At 39.8% G+C, this 22,039-nt stretch overlaps 1 protein-coding gene across 1 annotated transcript in view; it reads left to right on the top strand.

The window, feature by feature from the left end:
* The window catches only part of LOC114657213 (cilia- and flagella-associated protein 20-like), an 85,905-nt gene that overhangs the window by 43,730 nt on the left and 20,136 nt on the right, over positions 1-22,039 (top strand). The window contains exons 3-4 of the mRNA XM_028808951.2: positions 18,108-18,296; positions 19,179-19,285. Coding sequence (XP_028664784.1) covers positions 18,108-18,296; positions 19,179-19,285 — 296 coding nt within the window. The remainder of the gene's footprint in view (positions 1-18,107; positions 18,297-19,178; positions 19,286-22,039) is intronic.

Raw genomic sequence — 22,039 nt, forward strand, 5'->3', positions numbered from 1 at the left:
GGACAATGGGTCTTTTAATTTCTGGTACATGCTTCCTCAGTTGGTTTGCCCAGTTGATTTCATACAAGGGACGCTATTGGCAGATGGCTGAGAAGCTACCCAACCAGAGCGCGTATTATGTATTAAATAAAACTCCTCAAATATATTGTGAGCATGGGGGCTGTTCGCACCCCTAGAGGATACGGCCACTCCTCAATATATGCTGAAAGATTACCTTTACATTGCTCTCTTTCTTGCTGGGCTTACATATGGCTGATTTGTCAAGCGATATGCTTCCAGCACGGTGCTTCGCATACTTAAAAGATCAAACAGCACGTATTGATTTTTGATTGTTTGCTTTCTCGCTCTGACATTTTTTGCTCCTGACGGAGGGAATGTGAGCAGGGGGGCTGTTCGCACCCCTAGACGATACGGACGCTCGTCTAAAAATGCTGAAAGATTACCTTCACGTTGCTCCATTCTGTGCAGCTGCTTTATCAAGCGACATGCTTCCTGCACGGTGCTTCGCATACTTAAAAGCTCAAAGGGCACGTATTGATTTTTGATTGTTTGTTTTTCTCTGTCTCTCTCTCTCTCTCTCTCTGACATTCTCTGCTCCTAACGGAGGGGGTGTGAGCAGAGGGGCTGTTCGCACACTGACCTAGAGGATACGGACACTCCTGTAAAAAATGCTGAAAGACTACCTTTACATTGTACCGGCGGTGCTTCGCATACTTAAAAGCCAAACATCCCTATTGATTTTTGTTTGCTTTTCTCTGTCTCTCTCTCTCTGACATTCTCTGCTCCTGACGCACACTCCTTTGAAGAGGAAGATATGTTTGCATTCTTTTAATTGTGAGACGGAACTGTCATCTCTGTCTTGTCATGGAGCACAGTTTAAACTTTTGAAAAAGAGACAAATGTTTGTTTGCAGTGTTTGAATAAAGTTCCTGTCTCTCTACAACCTCCTGTGTTTCTGTGCAAATCTGTGACCCAAGCATGACAATATAAAAATAACCATATAAACATATGGTTTCTACTTCGTGGATTTTCACCTTTCGCGGGGGGTTCTGGAATGCAACCCCCGTGATCGAGGAGGGATTACTGTATAACTGTCATGTTACTTATGTTTTAGTGCTAATGACTAACAACAGAGATCCAGTATGTACAGTTAATCAGCAGCTCTAGTCAGGATATGCTAAACTGAAGTAGTGAGTCTTCAGCCGGGATTTAAAAGCTGAGACTGAAGGGGCATATCATATAGTAGCAGGCAGACCATTCCACAGTTTAGGGGCCATGTGACTAAAAGCTTGACCACCCTCTGTTATTTTATTAATCCTTGGAATCATAAGCAGACCAGCATCTTGAGATCTTAATGTGCGCTCTGATTTGTAAGTCATGATAAGTTCAGACAAGTAAGCTGGACCTTGGCCATTTAATGCTTTATACTGTATGTTAAAAAGAGGATTTTGAAATCTGCCCTAAACTTAACCAGGAGACAGTGTAAGGATTTAAGAACTGGAGTTATGTGTTTATATTTTCTTGTTCTTGTAATAATTCTTGCAGCCGCATTTTGGATTAACTGGAGGCTGTATAAAGAACAGTTTGAGCATCCAGTGAACACTGCATTGCAGTAGCCAATCCTACTAGAAATAAATTCATGAATTAATTTATCAGAATCCTGTTTATTTAGAAAGCGCCTTAATTTCCTAACATTTTTAAGATGGAAGAAACATGATTTGGACAACTTTGTAATATGCGCTTTAAATGACATGGTAGAGTCAAAGGTAACTCTTAGATTGCGGGCTGATTCAGTGAAATTAATGGGGATTCCAATTGAGTTAAATGATGACAAAATATTGTTGTGATCAGCGTCATTCCCTCCAAAAATTAACATCTCTGTTTTATCTGTATTTAAAGACAAGTAGTTCTCATTCATCCACTCCTTTAATTTACTAACACAACTAATAAAAGACAACATTGGAGAAACTTCATTTGATCTAAATGAAAGGTATAACTGGGTGTCATCTGCATATGAGTGAAAATTAACCTTGTTTCCTAATGAGAGATCCCAGTGGAAGCATGTAAAGTGAAAACAGTAAAGGTCCCAGTATTGAGCCCTGCGGGACACCATATTGAATATCTGTGTATAATGATGGAGTACTGTCAGCACATTTCTGTACATAATGGAATCGATTTGATAAATAAGAACTAAACCAAGGGAGCACGGTGCCTGTAAGCCCAACATCATTTTCTAGCCTGTGCAGTAAAATAGAATGGTCAATGGTGCTTAACGCTGTGCTTAAGTCCAACAACATAATTACAGTGGAGTTTCCTTCATCAGAGGATATCAGAATGTCGTTTACAACCCGTGTTAGTGCTGTTTCTGTACTATGACCAGTGCGGAAAACAGACTGGAATTTCTCAAATAAATTGTAATGCGTAAGGTGTGACTGAAGCTGACTGGCAACTACTTTTTCTAGTATTTTAGATAGAAAGGGTAAATTTGAAATAGGTCTATGTGTGTGTCTATATGTCTGACTTTTTAAGTAATGGTTTAATGACTGACACTTTTAGTGCTTCAGGTACTGTGCCATGCAATAATGAACTATTGATAATGTTTAGAATAGGTGCTGCAAGAACATTCATTACACTTTTTACTAGTTTTGTTGGCACTGGATCTAGGGAACAAGTAGTGGGCTTCATTTTAGAAATTAAAGACTTCCTGCTCAGTTACAGGATTAAAATTACTAAAATGCTGAATGCAATGTGAGACAGGGTCTGCTAAGCTAGTACAGTATTTGGTTTGTACTGTGATGCTGAGATCTGGGATCTTATATTTTTAATTTTCTCATTGAAGAAGTTCATACAGTCTGTACTGCTAATATCTGTTGGTATTTTGCACTGTTGATCTGAATTTCCATTTGTTAATTTAGCCACTGTACTAAACAGTACCCGAGGATTTTTATTATTGCTATCTATTACTGTAGAATAGTATTCTGAGCAAGCTTTAAAGAGGGCTTTTTTATATTGTGGGGAACAGCCCGGACACAGACAGGCAGACACATTCATGTCACCCAACACACGTTTATTTACAACTATTACTATTTACAATTGTGCCACACATCCCACAGACTTCCCCAAAGTCCAGGCCAAACCACGATGCCTCACTCTTCAGGCCGCCTCCTGTCTCTCCTTCCAAGACCTCGTCCTCTTCCTCCCGACTCCAGCCTCAAATGAAGGGAGGTGGCCCTTTTTATTCATACCCGGATGTGCTCCAGGTGTGCACCGGCAATCTTCCACCCAACACGCCCCAGTGTGGTGGAAGTGCCGGCTGTCTCCCCGGATGCACTCCGGGTGTTTCCTCTCTTCTTCCCCCCAGCACTTCCTGGTGTGGCAGAAGTGCTGGGGTCCAGGGTCCATCAGGCACGGGGACGCCCCCTGGTGGTGGCCACGGGCCCCTACAGGGTTGGGCTTCCAAGCCCTGTACCCGTGGCCCCCAACACAACCAGGGTGGATGCCCCCTCGTGGTCTGGAGGAGGAATGAACCATCCTCCTGTCTTCCTGGGCGTCCCGGCCGGGCATGAGCCCCATCTGGGTGCCACAATATTTATTAACACTCTCTGTCCATGCAGTTTGAAAGACATGTAGCTTTGTTCTTCTCCATCTGCGCTCTAGTTTTCGACACTCTGATTTAAGAGCTCGAGTGTTTTCATTAAACCAGGGAGAGTTTCTATGTGCTTTGATCACTTTTGTTTTAAGGGGAGCCACTGTGTCCAGAGCATCGCTCAAGGTCACATTATAATGTGATGTTAACTGATCTAAATGGTTTTCCACAATTACACTCGACTTACTTAAAGTATCTACAAATTTCGAAGCAGAATTACAATCTAGATGTCACACTGTCTTTGTTTTAATCTATGAGTGTGTTGGCAAGGGCAGGACTAAATCAAATGTAATTAAGTAATGATCGGAAATAACTTCATTTAATGGAGTAATATTTAAATTTTGAATTTCAACTTTGTAAATTATAATTAAATCTAATGTGTGGTTATGATTATGAGTTGGACCTTTGCCAATCTGACAAAATCCTACTGAATTTAACAAATAAGTAAAACATTTGCTAAAAGTGTCAGTTTCCACATCAATGTGTACATTAAAATCCCCCATCAGTACTACGTGATCATAATTTATAGCCAAATCAGATAGAAGGTTGCTGAATTCAGTCACGAACAATGAATATGACCCTGGTGGTCTGTAGACTAGCACTATAATTGTGTTGGAATCTGTTTTAATATTTAAAATGAATGCCTCAAACGATGTAAAGTTGCCTAAATTTTTAGATGTGATTTGCATTTTGTTACAGTGAATTATTCCAAGTTCCTCCTCCTCGAGCAGAATCTCTAGACTTATTAAGGAATGAGTATCCATCTGGTGACGCCTCAGCTAGGGGAACAGTGTCACATTTACTTAGCCAGGTTTCAGTGAGAAGACACAGATCAGATTTTGTACTTAATATAATATCATTTACCAAAACAGCTTTACTACCAAGAGAGCAAATGTTCAATAAGCAGCATTTAAAACTGCATGCTTCTTTCTGAACTGGTGATATATTTTTTATTTTAATTTGAGGTAAATTTCTATTACAGATGCCCCTGGTGGAGGGTCTGGTTTTATCCCTTGGTCTAATTATACACCTTATTTTTTTGCTTATCAATTAATTTAAGGTTTGCATCAAGACTAAATTTTCTGGATGCCCCAGTCTTTGCATTCAGACAGCTAACTAAGAAACATCAAGAAAACTAGAAAGGCTTGCATATGGTATTAATTGATTTAGAGAAGGCTTATGATAGGATGCCACATCAAGAGGTCTGGAGGAGCATGAGAGATCAAGGAGTACCAGAGAAGTATGTAAACATTGTCCAGGATATGTACAGTGAAGTGAGCACTTGGCTTAAGTTAGAAGCAGTGTTGGGGCAACAGACAAGATCCAAGTTAAGTCTATTACAAGGTACCTTATTTAAGCCTATTGGAACTGGTTTTGGATGTGTTGACTCATGGGATAAAAGATTAATCAGCTTTTGGCTGATGACATTCTGCTGTAGAGCTTCAGAAAGGAGAACATGGAAAATGTTGTGTCTGCAGGACAGATGAGATCTGCAGAACCAAGATAAGGACATGAAAGCAGAAACTGGTCAAAACTGGGGGATCAAAGAAGACAGTGTCAATACCAAAAATAAAGAGTAAAAAAAGGTCAAGGACAAAAATTAAAGGTCAAAATACAAATTATTAAGTTTTTAGCAAGTGTTTAATTGGGGTGTTTTTTATCTGCAGCTCAGATTGCCCATAGAACCTTTTATTCTTAATACCTAAGTCATTACCTCCAAGAACACTCCCATAACAACCATTGCATGTCCTAACAACTGGCAACATACACACGATAAAATTGCAGCCAAGATGATCCAAAATTTAATTTCCAATACAAATTGACTGGTTTAAATTAATTGAGGGCCTCTTAAAACCTCCAGTGCTCGATATTGAAATTTGATGCACAATTGCCTGTAAAAAAGTCAAAAAGAATAATTCCTAACAAAGAGGAAGTTGGAAGAATGGAAAAGGGCTTTGCAAGATAGAGGATTAAAAATAAATAGGAAGAAAACAGAATATTTGAAGTTTAAATAGGATCAGAATTCAGAAGTTAGCCTGCATGGAGAGTTACTGAAAAGACAAGATATTTAAATATCTATGATGATTGGTAGCCCAAGATGAAGAACTGGATGCCAAGATAATCCACAGTGTGCAGTGTGGATGCAACAATTGGAAAAAGGTATCAGGAGTACTGTGAGATCAAAGAATTAAGGAAAGGTTAAAGGTAAGGTTTTTAGGACAGTTGTAAAACCAGCAATAATGTATGGAGCTGAGACATGGGCAGTAAAGGCAGCACAGGAGAAAGATGTATAAGAAATTAAAATATTGAGAAGGATTTGTGGAGTTACAAAGAATGACAGAATAAGAACTGAGACAATCAGACAAAGTAGGAGAGATAACTTTAAAAAATACAGAAGAGTAGGTTGAAGTGATATGGACATGTGATGAAGAGAGATAATTAATATGGGGGTAAAAGAGAAATGGAAGTGGAAGTATAGAAAAAGTGAAAGAGGGGAAGGCTGCACTTTCATATTTACAACAATAAGTGCTAGTAATGGTTTTGTCAGAATATAAAATCTGTGGTGGAAGTGAACCTACCTAATGATTCAACTTGAAGGTCCATTTCTGACACTGACCATGAACAAGTCACTTCACCTGTCTGGGCGGCACGGTGCGGGATCACTGAGCATAAGAAATGTTCCAGTACTAACTAAATGTTATGTTGGATAAAGGCATCAGTCGTAAATATAGAATATTTTGCCTTTAAAAGAAGTAACTAGTTTGCAAAAACTGTGTGACAAAGTACAGATACGGGTTGCAAGCAAGCATGTAGCTGGGAGTGAATAAAAAGACAGCCAAATACGTACCTAACTTCAGCCTTGTTTTCATTAAATAGATTCTATAAAATTAAATAGATTCTATTAAATAATAATAATTACCACCAAGTCCTTTCACACACATATTGTGCAGAAAAAAAATACTGCGCTGTTTAAACCCAGATCCCTCTCCTACCCACTTTCTGCATACTGGCCCTTAAGTTCCTGCTTTCTTGCACCTTCCATTTCCGTTGAAGATCACGTGAAAAACCAATATAGTTCATAAACAAAGCTGCGATAGGGTTCGCATACATAGTTAGTATGTTTTGTACAAGAAACCAACATAGTACACACATACTGTACAACCAATAGAGTTCAAGTGCAAAACCGACATGTTACCCACATGAAACCAGTGTAAGACGTGCATGAAACCAAAATAGTGCATACACAAATCCATTGTTAGACTGCTACAGAACGCAAGCCAATATTGTTCATATGCAAACTGATAATATGTGAGCCTAAACTGATGCAGTTCACTCACAAACCAATAACAAACATACTGGAACCAGTGATATACACACCATATACAAGTTCATATTGTTCATATACAAACCAGTGCTATGCATATACAAACAGTTATATAGTTTGTACTGATACAGATATACAGTAGTTCACGCACAAATCGATACTATACAGACACAAACCAATATAGTTCATATGAATGAAAACAGTATTGTTCACATGCAAAACCAATTGTAATTGTTCATAAACCAATCGTATTCACACGTAAACCAATAGTTTTCATACAAAAATATATGATGTATGGCCTGTTTAGCCCATCATATTATCCAACAGGCAACCACTCCTCCCAATCATCTGTTGCACTGTCCCACCACTCAAAACGTATAGAAGACTAAACGATACTCTTTCGCCCACACCCCAGCCACCCATTCCCCCCATTTCCTTGATTAAATATTTTGGTGTCGCAAGGCTCGAAGACACTCTCCCAAACACACACTTTGCCAGACGTAAGACACATAGCTACTTTATTCATTACATGTACACACCAAAAGCTTTCATGGCCTGACAATACAGACGCCTCTCTTTTGCTTTGAAAACTATGATTTAATGTATGCTACCATCACTTACAGCCAAGCCTGTACAAATATACGGCAAGTTTAACAAAACAAAAACACAGACAAATGTCATTCACCTTACACAACTGGGCCCAATTAAGACTTTTAGAGGCACTAAGCACTTAAAAATTTTTGGTGCTCTCGTATACATCTAATTCAAAACATAAACAATAATGAATCATAAAATAAAATTGCATTTTTCGAAATAAAACAAAACTTTCAGTAAGATGGAAAATAATGTTTATTTTGCAGTTTTGCACCATGTGGTGTACAGTAAAGCTGGCAATGGAAAATTTCTGTAGTGCCCCCATTCCCTTGATGCCCTAAGCACATGCTTATTTTGCTTAATGGTTAATCCATTCCTGTGCACAATATATTATGTTATATTTGACAAAACCTACTATGCGTTGATTTTCAGTACATATTGTGAGCTTGGTCAAGCGTGCACTTCATTTTACTGTGAGTTCTGTGTGTTCCAATAGATCTTATTTAAGGTTCATAAAATCAGTAAATTCTAAATTTGCAAACTGAATGCAAAAATTAAGACAAACCAACTCTGGACCTCAGAAGCCACAGTGGCTGCAGCTTTTCATTCTAACTCTTTTCTTAATTAGTGAACGGTTTTTGCTGCTAATTATCTTGTTCTAACTTTGTTTTGTTTTTAGGATTCAGTCCTCTGAATTGCTTAATTTTTTTCCTTAAATGGCAAAAAAATGAGATGTGAAGCTAGTGAGCCAACAGACCACCAGCTAAGTCAGGTCATCAAAGTCCAACCAATTTCACTCCAACCAGTTTCTTAATTAGAAGCTGATTCTTGTTGTTCATTAAATTCATTGTTAATTCATTCCATGGCTTCTTGGTGCTCTCATTCTGCCACAGCAGACATTTTCAAAATGTGGACTTTCTTTTTTCCCAATTCCACTAGTAGAGTGATTTCTGAACCTGAGCAGTTCAACATCACAGAGACCACCATCTGTCTTTATTTTTTAAGATATTGTGTGATGGATGCAGGTTAGCAGTTTGTGTGTTGGCTCATTTTGTATCTCATTATTATCTGGCTGCTAATTAAGGAAAAAAGAAATAATTAGGGGAGTCTGAGTCTTAAAGTGTAAGTCAGTTGAAATGAAGGCAAAAGAAGTTTGTTAGGGTTAGGATTAGTGATCAGCATAAACTAATCATCAATAAGGAAAAGCATCAAAATGAAAACCTGTAGCCACAGCAGCCTTCCAGGACTTAAGTTGGAGACCCCTGCTGTAGGTGTATGAGACATTGGGACTCCTTTTGAACAAATGGGACCTGTTCTTCCACAATGAACCAGAGGGGCACCACAACGGTTTATATTTGAACCAAAGGGGCACCAGTCTGTTGGCAAGGTGCATGAGTAGCTTAGTTGAGGACTGTTTAAAGTACAGAATTGGTAACACATTAAGAATAGCTTGCCTAAAGTATCAAAAATAAAACAAAGTTTTAGGTAGTAAGACATAATTATGGAATTATAGCAATAATAGAAACCTGGCAAAATAACGAAGATGGGGATGAGTAGAGGGATAGAGGGATACACATTTTTTAGGAAGGATAGACAGAACAGAAAAGGAGCGTAGTTACTGTTTATGTAAAGAAGAATTTAAATACAAATTTTCTTCATTTGGATGATGAGCCACATCTTATTGAGGACATCTGGATTCATCTGGAAATCATTAGGGAAAGAGATCTTATTTAGGAATGAGGTATAGAACCCCAGTGCAGACAGTATCTTCAATGCACATCTTTTTAGTAATATTAAAAAGGCAAGGAGATATTATAGTCATGGAGGACTTTAACTATCCAAATATTAATTGGGATAACTTTTGCAAAGAATGGAGTACCTGCAAATTGGGACTAAAATGCAATTTAATAAAATGAGCTCCTTCCCAGTCTATCTTGGCAGTGATCTCATCAGACCTGCCTCTACTGTAAAAAATCTTGGTGTCATTTTTGATTCCTCTCACTCTTATTCCGCCCACATAAATCACATTAAGAAACTTTCTTACTTTCACCTCCGTAACATATCCTGTGTTCGCTCCTTCCTCTCCTTTTCTAACGCTGAGAAACTTGTCCATGCTTTTATCATATCCCGCATCAATTATTGTAATTCCCTACTGGCAGGTGCCCCTTCTAATCTTATATCACAGCTCCAGCTTATTCAAGATTCAGATGCAAGAGTCCTTACTCGAACCAGCAGCAGCGAGCACATCACACCCATCCTGCTCCGTCTTCACTGGCTCCCTGTGTCTTACAGAATCGAATGTAAAATCCTACTAATAACCTACAAAGCCTTAAATAACCTCGCGCCAAACTACATCAGTGACCTTCTTCATCACTATGTGCCTGCCCGCCCACTAAGGTCCTCTGATTCTGTCAATCTTGTTGTGCCCCTCACTAATCTACACTCCATGGGTGACAGGGCCTTCAGCTGTATAGCGCCCAGACTCTGGAATGACCTACCAAAATTAATCAGGTCAGCTGACTCCATGAATTCTTTTAAAAAACAACTCAAAACTCATCTGTTCAGGAAGGCTTTTAGCTCTATTTGACTTTATTACCCTTCTCTCAGTTTACTTCTCTGTCAAGATGCTAATGTAACCTGTGTGTGTGTGCTAGACCATCAATTATGTTGTCTGTTTCTTTTTTTTTCAGAATTTACTGTCTTAATCTTCTTTATTTATTTATCTGGTTTGTACAATGCTATATACTGTATACGCTGCCGTTCTTTATTATATTCTGTAAGTGCCTTGAGCATGGGAAAGGCGCTATATAAATAAAATGTATTATTTTTATTATTACCAGAGCAGGAGTTTTTGTCTTTTTTACCACAGTATGTTAAAGCACCAATACAGGGGAAAGTCTGTCTAGATTTCATTTTTTGTAATAACCCGGAGAGAATTGAGGGTGTAGAGGTGACCATAATATAATACAGTTATCAGTGTTTTGGTGGAGCATGGATGCAAAGACAAACTGTTAAGCTTAACTTTGGTCAGGCAAATTTTGAATATATGCACAAAGTCTAAAGTGTGGAGATAGCTGAGGAACACTGGAGCAGGTTTAAAAACATTTTACATATAATTAAGGACAGGTACAATTCAAGAATCAGAATTAGTGGTAAATTTAAAAAAAAATCCAGTGGGTAGGTAAGGATATAAAAGAGATGAAAAGAAGCTACAAAGAAAAAAATAGCTGTATAAGGAATATAAAACTAATAACTCCAATGTGAATCCTAGGGTGTGTGGCAACCATCAAGAAGGATATTAGTGAAGTTAAAAGTCAGAGATAATATTGCAGATAAGGCAAACAATGACCAAAGAGATTATTTTAGTATTTGAGTAGAAGAACAGTCAAGTAGGAGCTGAAGTGTATCATGAGTGGTAAAGGGGAATTAAAAAATACAGATAATGAAACATCAGATTTTCTGCATGTACAGTATAAGGAAATAGATAACCTCCCAGCGTTAATAGAGACTATTAAGGAGGTGTTGAGTGATTTGGAAATAGAGGGAGAATTAAAGATTGCAGATTAAATGGGGCTGAAATCAAACAAATTACCAGGACCAGATAATATTTATCCTCAAGTGCTTAAGGAAGTTACTGAGTAAATATATAAATCTTTGATTCATAGTTTTAGAAAGTCATTGTGCACTGGGAAAAATCTGAAGGACCGGGAAAAGGCAAATATTTTCCCATTATATAAAAAGAGTGATTGGGCAGATATAAGTAACTATAGGCCAGTTAGCTTGACATGCATCACAGGTAAATTAGTAGAAGGAATTATTAAGGACAAGATTGGGCAGCACATGGCAAGAACAGGAGTTTTACTGAACGGTCAGCATGGGTTCAGATGAGGGAGGTCATATTTTACCAACATGCTGGAATTCTCTGAGGAAGTCACAAAAGGATAAGATCAAAGTTGAGCATATGCTGTTATTTGTCTTGAAAGCATTTGATAAGGTACCACATGAGAGGTTGGACATCAAACTAAAACAAGTGGGAGTGCAGGGTGTAGTATGTAGATAGATGCAGAATTGGCTAAAAGACAGGAGGCAGAGGGTGATGGTGGTCCACAGGCTTTAGTACAAGGGCAGTTGAGATTTATATTAGATATTATATTAGATATATTTATATGAGATTTATTATAAATATGGATCTCCAAGGAGGAACCCACCGACCACCACCCCCAACATTGACACATATATTAATGTCAATAATAATAAAAAGGCCTTTTGCATCTGTTTCAATGAAAATTTAAACTAATTATAATGGTTTCATTTGCCACTGGCGATCTAAGTAGAAATGATAATCACTAATCTATTTTTGGTCACATTTGCCATCATTTTAGTCTCAGTCTGGAGCCCTGTGATGAGTCTGTCAGTGATTCTGTGGCACAACTATCTAAAATAAAGAAGAATAATGAGGAATTAACTATATCAAGTAGGTCTAAAAGAAAAATGAAACCATTGTCACACACGTGCGACTAGGAGGACGTTGTATGGACCAAGCAAAGGTAATTACACGCCGGGCAGGGGGTGGCGGGGTGCACTAAACCTTCTCCTGTTAACTCTACTGACCAGCTGCGGGAAAACCTGTCTGACTCACAGCAGATGACATCACTTCTAGTTCTGGTGCCCAGAAGAATATCACTTCTGGTTGCGGCACCCAGAAGAATACCACTTCCGGCACCCAATCTGACATCTGAAGAACATCACTTCCGGTCCCCTTATGTCAGTTCCTGCCTGATCCCTTAAAGCTGCCATTTTTACAAGCCCTCGACGGTTCTTTTTTGGACTCCATACTGAGAACATCTCTGTACTATTTAAAGAACCTTTTGCAGCCAGGAATAATATACGGGTGGCTGCCCCAAATATTTTTTAAGTGTGTCGAGTCTATTCCTTTTTCAATGGCGTAGTCAGCAGGATGATGACCTCCTGGAGAGAATGGAAGTCAGACCAAAACAAAGACTTGACATACTATACACAACCAAAGAAAAGTCAGAAGGGTAAGTACCGCTCCCGAATCGCCGAGTGGGGGTCGGTTGGGGCGTGTCAGGGAAAGCTTGAGTATGCTTTAACCCAGGGGTAGGCAACGTCGGTCCTGGAGTGCCACAGTACGTGCAGGTTTTTGTTCCAACCCAGTTCCTTAACGAGAACTCAATTATTGCTGATGAAGCACATATTGCTTAAGTGACATTTTAATGCTTCATTTTAGTGGTCTCGCTTGTTAAGGTTCTCCAACCTTAATTGCTTATTTCAATCTGCTGCATTCAGTGTTTTAATTGCTCCTTATTAGCAATAAGATGTAAAACAGGGGTAGGCAATGTCGGTCCTGGTGAGCCGCAGTGGCTACAGGTTTTCATTCCAACCCAATTGCTTAATTAGAAACCAATCATTGCCAATCTCAGACCTTATTTAATTTTATGGCTTGTTAGTCTGTGCAATGTAAGGCTCTTATATCGTAGATTTTTTTTCCTTTCCAAGGATATCATCCAAATGATTTGAAGCCTAAAACAGATCATTTTCAGTCTGCCACATTTTTATATTAAGTGTTTTATTAAATCAAACAGTGCATGATGAACACACACAGATGTAATTGGAAAAAAGCTAGCTGGAGAACTGCTGGCTGCTTTGTCTTTTACATCTTATTGCTAATAAGGAGCAATTAAAACACTGAATGCAGCAGTTTAAGATTGAAATAAGCAATTAAGGTTGGAGAACCTTAACAAGCGAGATCACTAAAATGAAGCATTAAAATGTCACTTAAGCAATATGTGCTTCATCAGCAATAATTGAGTTCTCGTTAAGGAACTGGGTTGGAACAAAAACCTGCACATACTGTGGCACTCCAGGACCGACGTTGCCTACCCCAGCTTTAACCCATCATCCTGTTAAAGGTCCGAGGAAAAGTAGAAACAGGACCCACAGGATAGAGCCTGGTGCGTCTGGGAACACATTGGGGACTTGTTATGGTCTCCTGAGTATGGGGACTGCCCCTAAATATCCCAAATATCCCACATTGTTATAAAGGTGGGAGAAGCCCAGGCTGGCAGGTGAAAAACCTAATGGCCTGGACATATAAACCTGCTAAAGCAGCGAAAAACCAGGCAATGGCTTCATGGGCTAAGGTGGTTAGTTGGCTACAACCACATAAAAAATCGAGCCATCAAATAGCAGAGCAGGTGGCCTGCGCTTTGTTGTTCCGTGCCCTTCCTGGAAAAATCACCCAGCCAGCCTTGGGCTATACTGATATTGTCTCTCTCTAGCCAAGACAATAGAACACCTCAGAGCAGAAACTGGCTTGGGAGTATGAGAACCCGTGTGAACCTGGGCATATTTGTGTCCCTAACATAGAGTCTCAATGCTTCAATGCGAAGCGTACTCAAGTGGAACCTGGGACGCGTTGGCTGGCTCTGCAAAGTGACGAAGGGGTCTACAGAGTGATATGGGGGGAGGCACGGTGTGCGCTCGCTAACCCTCTGGCCTTTTCACATACGGGGGAAGTGCTAGTTAATGGAATTAAGGCTATAACTTTATTTGTAGTAATATTTGGCTTCGACAAGTAATATTTGGCTGTTGTTGCTCGACATCTGGTGTTACCGCGACAGTGGTTAAAAACTAAAACCTGCATTCATGGGGATGTCCAGTACTATAGATCCGCTAACTGTTATATATGCCAGGACGGCATATTAAAAAAGTTGACAGTGGCGGGGATGAATAATCCTCCCTTCCCCGTGATATTAGGCAGAGATTGGGTAGACAATAAAAGCGGTAACACAAACGCTTCTTCCCCAAGATCGCTAGATCTAGCCATGGACGCGGAACCAGCGCCCTCAAATTCTTCCACAACGTGTACACAGCCAGCTGGGAAGCAGAGTTCTGCCTCTGGTGATGACGTGGAAACACCCAGGACGTCCTGTCTCAGCCAGATACGTCATCAACAAACGCTGAGTCGACTCGGGATGAAACCCCGCCCCTTGAGGTCAAATCCGATCCCATCACATGCCTGCAGTTTCAATTCAGGCAGACCCCAGCTTCATTTAAAAGGGAGCAATGGAATGACGACTCCCTTAAGTTTGCAAAGAATGCAGTCATTCTGATAGATGGCCAACGCACATTACATCTGATGCCACAAGGTCCTCACTTTGTGTTAAATAATGACCTATTGTACCAGGTTGGCAGAACATGAGGGAGAGATAAGGTCGCTGTTGTTAATATCACGGACTTACCGGTGACAAGTCTGTGAACTAGCACATACCCATTTCCTGGGAGCCCATTTGGGACCCGAAAGAACACTTGAACAGATTAAGCTCCAATTCTTTTGGCCCAGGATTAATGAGGAGGTCCGCCGCTTTTGTACTTCCTGTCCGGAGTGTCAGTTGAGGCAGATTCCTAGGAGGGACCATGCTCCTCTAGTTCCATTACCCTTAATAGATGTCCCTTTTGAGCTTATTGGGGGCGACATGGTAGGATCCCTAGAACCCTCAGCCAGAGGTCATAAATATATAATGGTCCTGATAGATTATGCTACCCGGTTTCCGGAAGCTGTTCCGCTGCGCTCAGCTACTTTAAAACCTATCGCACGGGAATTAGTAGGGGTCTTTGCGTGAGTGGCATCCCTAAAGAAATCCTGACGGATCAAGGGACGTCTTTTACCTTGCAGACGTTCAGGGAGACTGCCAAGCTACTTCAAATAAAACATTTAAAAACCTTGGTATATCATCCTCAAACCGATGGTCTTGTCGAGATGTTCAATCAAACTCTTAAACAAATGTTACGTAAGGTAGTCAACGAAGACAAAAGGAACTGGGATCAGCTCCTCCCCCTCATCCTTTTTGCATATCGGGAAGTCCCACAAGCCACTGGGTTTTCACCCTTTAAATTACTATATGGAAGACAACCCCGGGGCATATGAGACATTTTAAAAGAAGGCTGGGAGGAAGAGGCCCTCCCGTCAACAAATATATTGGAATATATCGTGCAATTATTACACAATAGATTTGAGAAGATTAGACCAATACTGAAAACGCACATGGAAAAGGTGCAAGCAGCCCAGGTCTGATGCTATAACCGTGGTACGTCTCTTTGGGAGTTCCGCCCAGGAGATCGAGTCATGGTCTTAGTTCCTACCTCACATTCCAAATTACTGGCTCATTGGCAAGGCCCCTATGAAATTAAGGAGAGGAAGGGACTGGTCGATTATTTGGTGAAACAACCAAATCGTCGTCCCAGTGAGCGGATTTATCATGTCAATTTGCTGAAACCATGGAAGGACAGGGATTTCGAGCCCTCCTCTGGACAGCCCCACTCTCTCTTTGCTCATAAATTACACCTTAATTTTGGAGATAATCTGACTCGCCAACAACAACAGGAGCTCGAAGTAGTTATCCTGTCTATCCCTGAGGTAGTAAGTGAAAATCCAGGGTGGACCTCCCTGGTTGCGGATAACATTGTGACAAAACCTGGGGTTATAGTCCGAGAATGCCCGTACAGAATTCCCGAGGCAAAAAATGCTGAAGTGGAGCTGGAGATCAGACGAATGCTGGACCTTTGTGTGATTGAGGAAAGTTATAGTCCCTGGTCCAGTCCTATTGTCATGGTCAGTAAGCCTGATGGAAGTTGAAGGTTCTGCAATGACTTTCGTCGGCTTAACCAAGTCTCCCAATTCGATGCCTATCTGATGCCGTGAGTGGACAACCTCCTTGAACGGCTAATTAACGGCAAATTCTTGACTACATTACATATGACTAACAGGTACTGGCAGGTTCCCTTAACGGACACTGCGAAGGAAAAGACAGCGATTAGGACCCCTAGCGGGCACTGGCAGTATCGTGTTCTCCCATTTGGACTGCATGGGGCACCTGCGACATTTCAACGTCTGGTGGACAAAGTTTTCTGTTCTCGTAATTCATATAGTCCTGCCTACTTGAATGACGACGTCATCTATTCCAGCACCTGGGAGGAACACTTACAGCAGTTTCGAGCTGTATTGCGGTCATTAGCAAAAGCTGGTCTTCGTATTAATCCAAATAAATGCTACTTTGGGTTAGTCGAAGCCAAATATTTAGGCTATCTAGTGGGCCGGGGTATGGTGAGACCACAGTGTTCTAAAATAGATGCCATTTTGAATTGGCCCCATCCGATAAACAAGAAGCAGGTTCAGGACTTTCTAGGCTTAGCGGGTTACTATCGCCTGTTTATACCCCGGTTTTCTGAGAGAGCAATGCCCTTGACAAACCTCACAAAGAAGGGGAGACCTAATCACGTGGTATGGGATGAGACATCAGAGGCTGCATTCAGTGACCTGAAAATGGCCCTTACGTCAGCTCCTATATTGAAAGCGCCTGATTTTTCTATACCTTTCATCCTCCAGATGGACTCTTCGGACACAGGTTTTGGAGCCGTGCTGAGTCAAAGTGTTGATGGAATTGAACACCCCATTAAGTACCTGAGCTGGAAACTTCTGGATCGTGAAACCAGGTATACGGCAGTGGAGCAGGAAGCTTTGGCTATTGAATGGGTGATTACTCAGCTGAGATATTACATCTTGGGGCGTGAATTCACTCTTGTGACAGACCATGCGCCATTACAGTGGCTGGCCTTGCATAGGGAGTCCAATCCACGGTCACGAGGTGGTTTTTAGATCTACAACCTTATAAGTATTCTGTCGTTTATCACCGTGATGCACTGCAAGCCAATGCCAATGCCCTTTCTCAATGCAACGACTTTTCGAACAGGTACCTCAGACCCGATGGGTCTGGGCTGACGGGGGAGGGGGCCATGTCACAGATTCAGAGCAGATGATTTCACTTCCAGTTCCGGCATCCAAAGAACATCACTTCCGGTTCCCTTACGTCACTTCCTGTCTGATCCCTTAAAGCTGCCGTCTTTACAAACTCTCAACAGTTCTGTTTTGGACTCCATACTGAGAACATCTCTCTACAATTTAAAGAACCTTTTGCAGCCAGGAATAATATATGGGTGGCTGCCCCAAACCTTTTTAAGTGTGTCGAGTCTATTCCTTTTACACCATCTTTAAACACTTACTGAGCAGATGTAAGTAACTACGTTCATAATGTAAGCTTGTTTAAATGAGGTATAAATAAAACTGTATAAAATGAGTAAGAATTCATGATTGTAAAAATGTATAATGTGATGATGTACTGGATATTTGTATATAGTTTTGCTGTAATAAATCTGTCTCAACAGGAGAAATGTGTCATGAGAATATGATTTACATGTCATATACTATATTCTTTTACATATAAGGTATGATTAAGAATCCACAAGGTAGTTGTTTCCATTTATTCTTAATGGGATGCACATTGTTGCAATGTTTTGTCAAATAAATATTGCTGTTCTAGTTATGTGTATATCTCATGTTGCTTGAGAGATTAGAACATGATAGAGACTGCTTTTAAACACAGCTTAACAAGTTATTATCTGTGTAATACTGCTATATATTTGATTATGTGTCTAATTAAATACCTTTACTGTTGTGCTCTGCAGGTTGTAGATGACAAAGACATGCGTAGGCGTTTCCGTGCCAGTAACTTTCAGAGTACCACGAGAATCAAAACCTTCAGCTGCACATTGCCTTTAAGATTAGATGAAGGATGGAACTACATACAGTTCAATCTGCCTGACTTCACATGGCAGACATTCAGGACAAAGTATATTGAGACCCATCGTGTTCAGGTGTAGTTGGCTCTCAGTTTACAAAGGCAGCTAAGTTACTTTGTGGTTTAAAATGTTGTTCTTCTAACTGCCATTATACATTACTTTTAAGACATCAGTTGCTGTCATTTTATCAATAATTATTATGGGATTAATGTTCATTGCTATTCTGCCAGGATGCATTTTTTACTGATTTATATTACTGTATATATCTTGTAGCAGTTAAGGCTTTTGTCCACCTCTCGGACCCTCAGGTACCACTCCAAACACCAGGTAAAAGTACAATTCTTCTTTATTGTACAATCACATGCACAAAGCACCCTCCACTCCACACTACTCATATAAATCACTAATCACAATACAATACTCTTTCCTCCTCGCCCAGACACTTCGCCAACCTACCTCCCAGCTCAGCTCAATGTCTGGGCTTTCCCAGAGTCCTTTTATATCCCCTGACCCGGAAGTGGTTCCTGTCCAAAACCCACAAGTCCTTATTGCTTCTGGGCCAGGGTAAACAGTCCTTTTCTTCAACCCGGGAGCACGTCCTTTCTTCCTGTCATGTGACCATGACGTACTCCCGGGTTATAGGGCACATAAGAGTCCACGAGCCCCCCTACAGCGACTCCCGGTGGCCCCCAAGGTATCCAGCAGGGCTGTGCATAAAAACTACATAGTCCATGAGGCCCTGCTGGAACTCGGGGCACGTCCATGCTGTTGGGAGAGCTCCTCCTGGCGGCCTGGGGGTGAGGGCCGGAATAAGAAGCCGGCAATCCATCACAATCTCTAACTTCAATTCTACTTGAAATATTCTTTTAGTCTTTAAAAACTGAATTTCCTGTATTTGCTGATGTCCATCTGTCTATTCATTTATTGAACCTTGTTTTTATTCATCCAATTCTGCAGATACATGCAAATTGCCGAATAAGAAGGGTTTATTTCTCAGACAGACTTTATTCAGAGGATGAACTGCCTGCTGAGTTCAAGCTGTACCTGTCTAAATCCAGACACAGGTAATAAAGATGCACAAACACAAAATAAAATTATGAGACTCTTTAAAATGGTAAAGATAATCTACTAAAGGTTTCATTTGAAAATTAGAGAACAGAGAACTGATTATCATAAGGGTAATATAGTGGTTACTGCTCCTGGAATGTACACATTTTGCCATCCATCTGTTTTTTTTCCTTTATACATTGACTGAGATTAAAAATAGGTTGAATACAATCAGGTATGGGTGTTCTCGCCTTGTGTCCAATCCTATCTGAATAGGCGTAAGATCCTCATGACCCTGAACTGGTTGATGGGTTAGAAAGTGGATAACTGGGTAACTTCTGTTAAACCCTGCTAGAAAAATGGGACAGAATAGATTAAATAACATGCAATTTAATTACATTAAAAATACATTTTATTAAATTATTAAATTATTGTATGAATCACTGCTTTCAGACTAATATAATGCTAAAGTATTTATTTATCAGAAATGCTATAGATATTAATTATCTAACTGTAACCTGCCTAATATGTTCTGTTACACAATAGCATATAACTAAATAAATGTACAGGTATATTCTATGTAAAGAATACACAGATTTGAAGCATAGGTACAGTAATTATGCTTTATCTCTCTTGGCTTTGTTACTGCAAGACCTCCAGCTACAGCAACTAGAATTACTCTTACATTGGATCACACTTAATTCCCTGAGTGTTAAAAAAGTAGACCTTTTTATTTATCCTACTTTGTAGAATCACCTTTTAATTAATTCCAAGCAAGCATTCATTTATTGATTTTAGAAATTAATAATCTTCTCATCCTGAATCAGAAGTGATATTAGAAGTAATCAGTGACTATTTTTTTAACACAGTATGTTAAAGCACCAACGTGGGGTGAAGCCTCTGTGGATTTAGTATTTTGTAATAATCAAGATAGAATTAAGGGTGTAGAGGTGATTGAACCACTAGGGACAATTGACCTTAATATATTACAGTTCTCAGTGTTTTGTAAGAGTGTGTATGCAAAGACTAAAATTATTGACTGAAAAGTTTAACTTTGGTAGGGCAAATTTTGAGCAGATGTGGCAAAGTCTAAGGAGGATAGACTGGGATAACGTTTTAACTGTGGAGACAATCAAATAGCAGTAGAACAGGTTTAAAAATCTTTTACATGTAATGCAGGACAGTTATATACCTAAATTTGGAATTAAAAGGAAATTAATAAAATACCTCAACAGTGGGGTTAATAAAGAGTTAAAAAAGCTGCAAAGGAAAAAAAAAACTTTATAAGGCATATAAGACTAATAAGTCCAAAGTGAATCATAGGGCATATGAGAACATGAGGGCAACCATTAGGAAGGATATTAGGGAGGCTAAAACACAGCTGGAGAGGAATATAGCTCATAAAGTGAAAGATGACCCTAAGAGATTCTTTCAGTATTTTAGCAGTAAACTTGCATTTGTTCTAAACTTGCATTTTTCTGAGGTCTTCACAAGTGAGGAAGTGGATAACCTCCCAGTGGTTAACAGGATTAATAAGGATGTACTGAAGGATTTGGAAATTGTAGAGGAAGAGGTACTGCTTAATTAAATAGGCTGAAATCAAACAAATCAAATCACCAGGATCAGATAATACTTACTCTTGAGGTCAACAAGTACATATATAAACCCTTGACATATATTTTTAGGAAGTCACTGCACACTGGGAAGATTCAAAAAGACTGGAAAATGGCAAATATTATCCCGTTATATAAAAAGGGTGACTGGACAGATCCAAGCAACTATAGGCCAGTAAGCTTAACATGAATCACAGGAAAATTAATGGAAGGAATTATTAAGGATAACGATTGAGCCACACATAGTAAGTACAGGAGTTTTTCTGAACAGTCAGCATAGGTTCAAAAAAGGGAGGTTGTGTTTTACTAACAGGCTGGAATTCTAGCAATAAAAGGTTATGATAAAAGTGGAGCATATGATATTATTTATCTTGACTTTCAGGAAGCATTTGATAAGGTGCAACATGAGAGTTTGGGCATTAAACTAAATGAAGTTGGAGTTTAGGGTGATGTTTTTAGAAGGGTGCAGAATTGGCTCAGACACAGGAAGCAGAGGGTGATGGTGCGAGGTACCTTATCAGAATTGGCTGTTAAGGATGTTAAAAATGGTGTTCCACAGGGGTCATTGCTAGGGCTGCTGCTGTTTTTAATGTATATAAATAATTTAGATGGAGATATAAGTAACAAGCTAGAAGTAACAAGCTGGTTTAGTTTTCAAATGATACCAAGATAGGTGGATTGGCTGATAATTTGGAGTCCATTAAATCATTACAGAAGCACTTGGACAGCATACAAGCTTGGGCAGATTTGTGGCAGATGAAATTTAATGTAATTAAATGTATAGTATTACACTTACGAAGTAAAAATGTTAGGTTTGAATACACAATGGGAGGTTTGAAAGTCAAGAGCACAAATTATGAAAAGGATTTAGGAGTTGCAGTGGACTCTACACTATCATCTTCCCAATAGTGTTCAAAAGCCATTAAGAAGCCAAACAGAATGTTAGATTATATAGCACAATGTGAAGAGTACACATCCAAGGAGTTTATGCTCAAGCTTTATAACACACTGGTAAGGCCTCATCTGGAGTACGGTGTGCAGTTTTGTTCTCCAGGCTACAAAAAGGACATAGCAGTGCTAGAAAAGATGAGCGACTAGGTTGACTCTAGGGCTACAGGGGAGGAGTTATGAAGAAAGATTAAAAGAGCTGAGCCTTTT

The sequence above is a fragment of the Erpetoichthys calabaricus genome, chromosome 9, assembly GCF_900747795.2.
Source record: "Erpetoichthys calabaricus chromosome 9, fErpCal1.3, whole genome shotgun sequence".
In the NCBI taxonomy this organism is placed as follows: domain Eukaryota; kingdom Metazoa; phylum Chordata; class Cladistia; order Polypteriformes; family Polypteridae; genus Erpetoichthys; species Erpetoichthys calabaricus.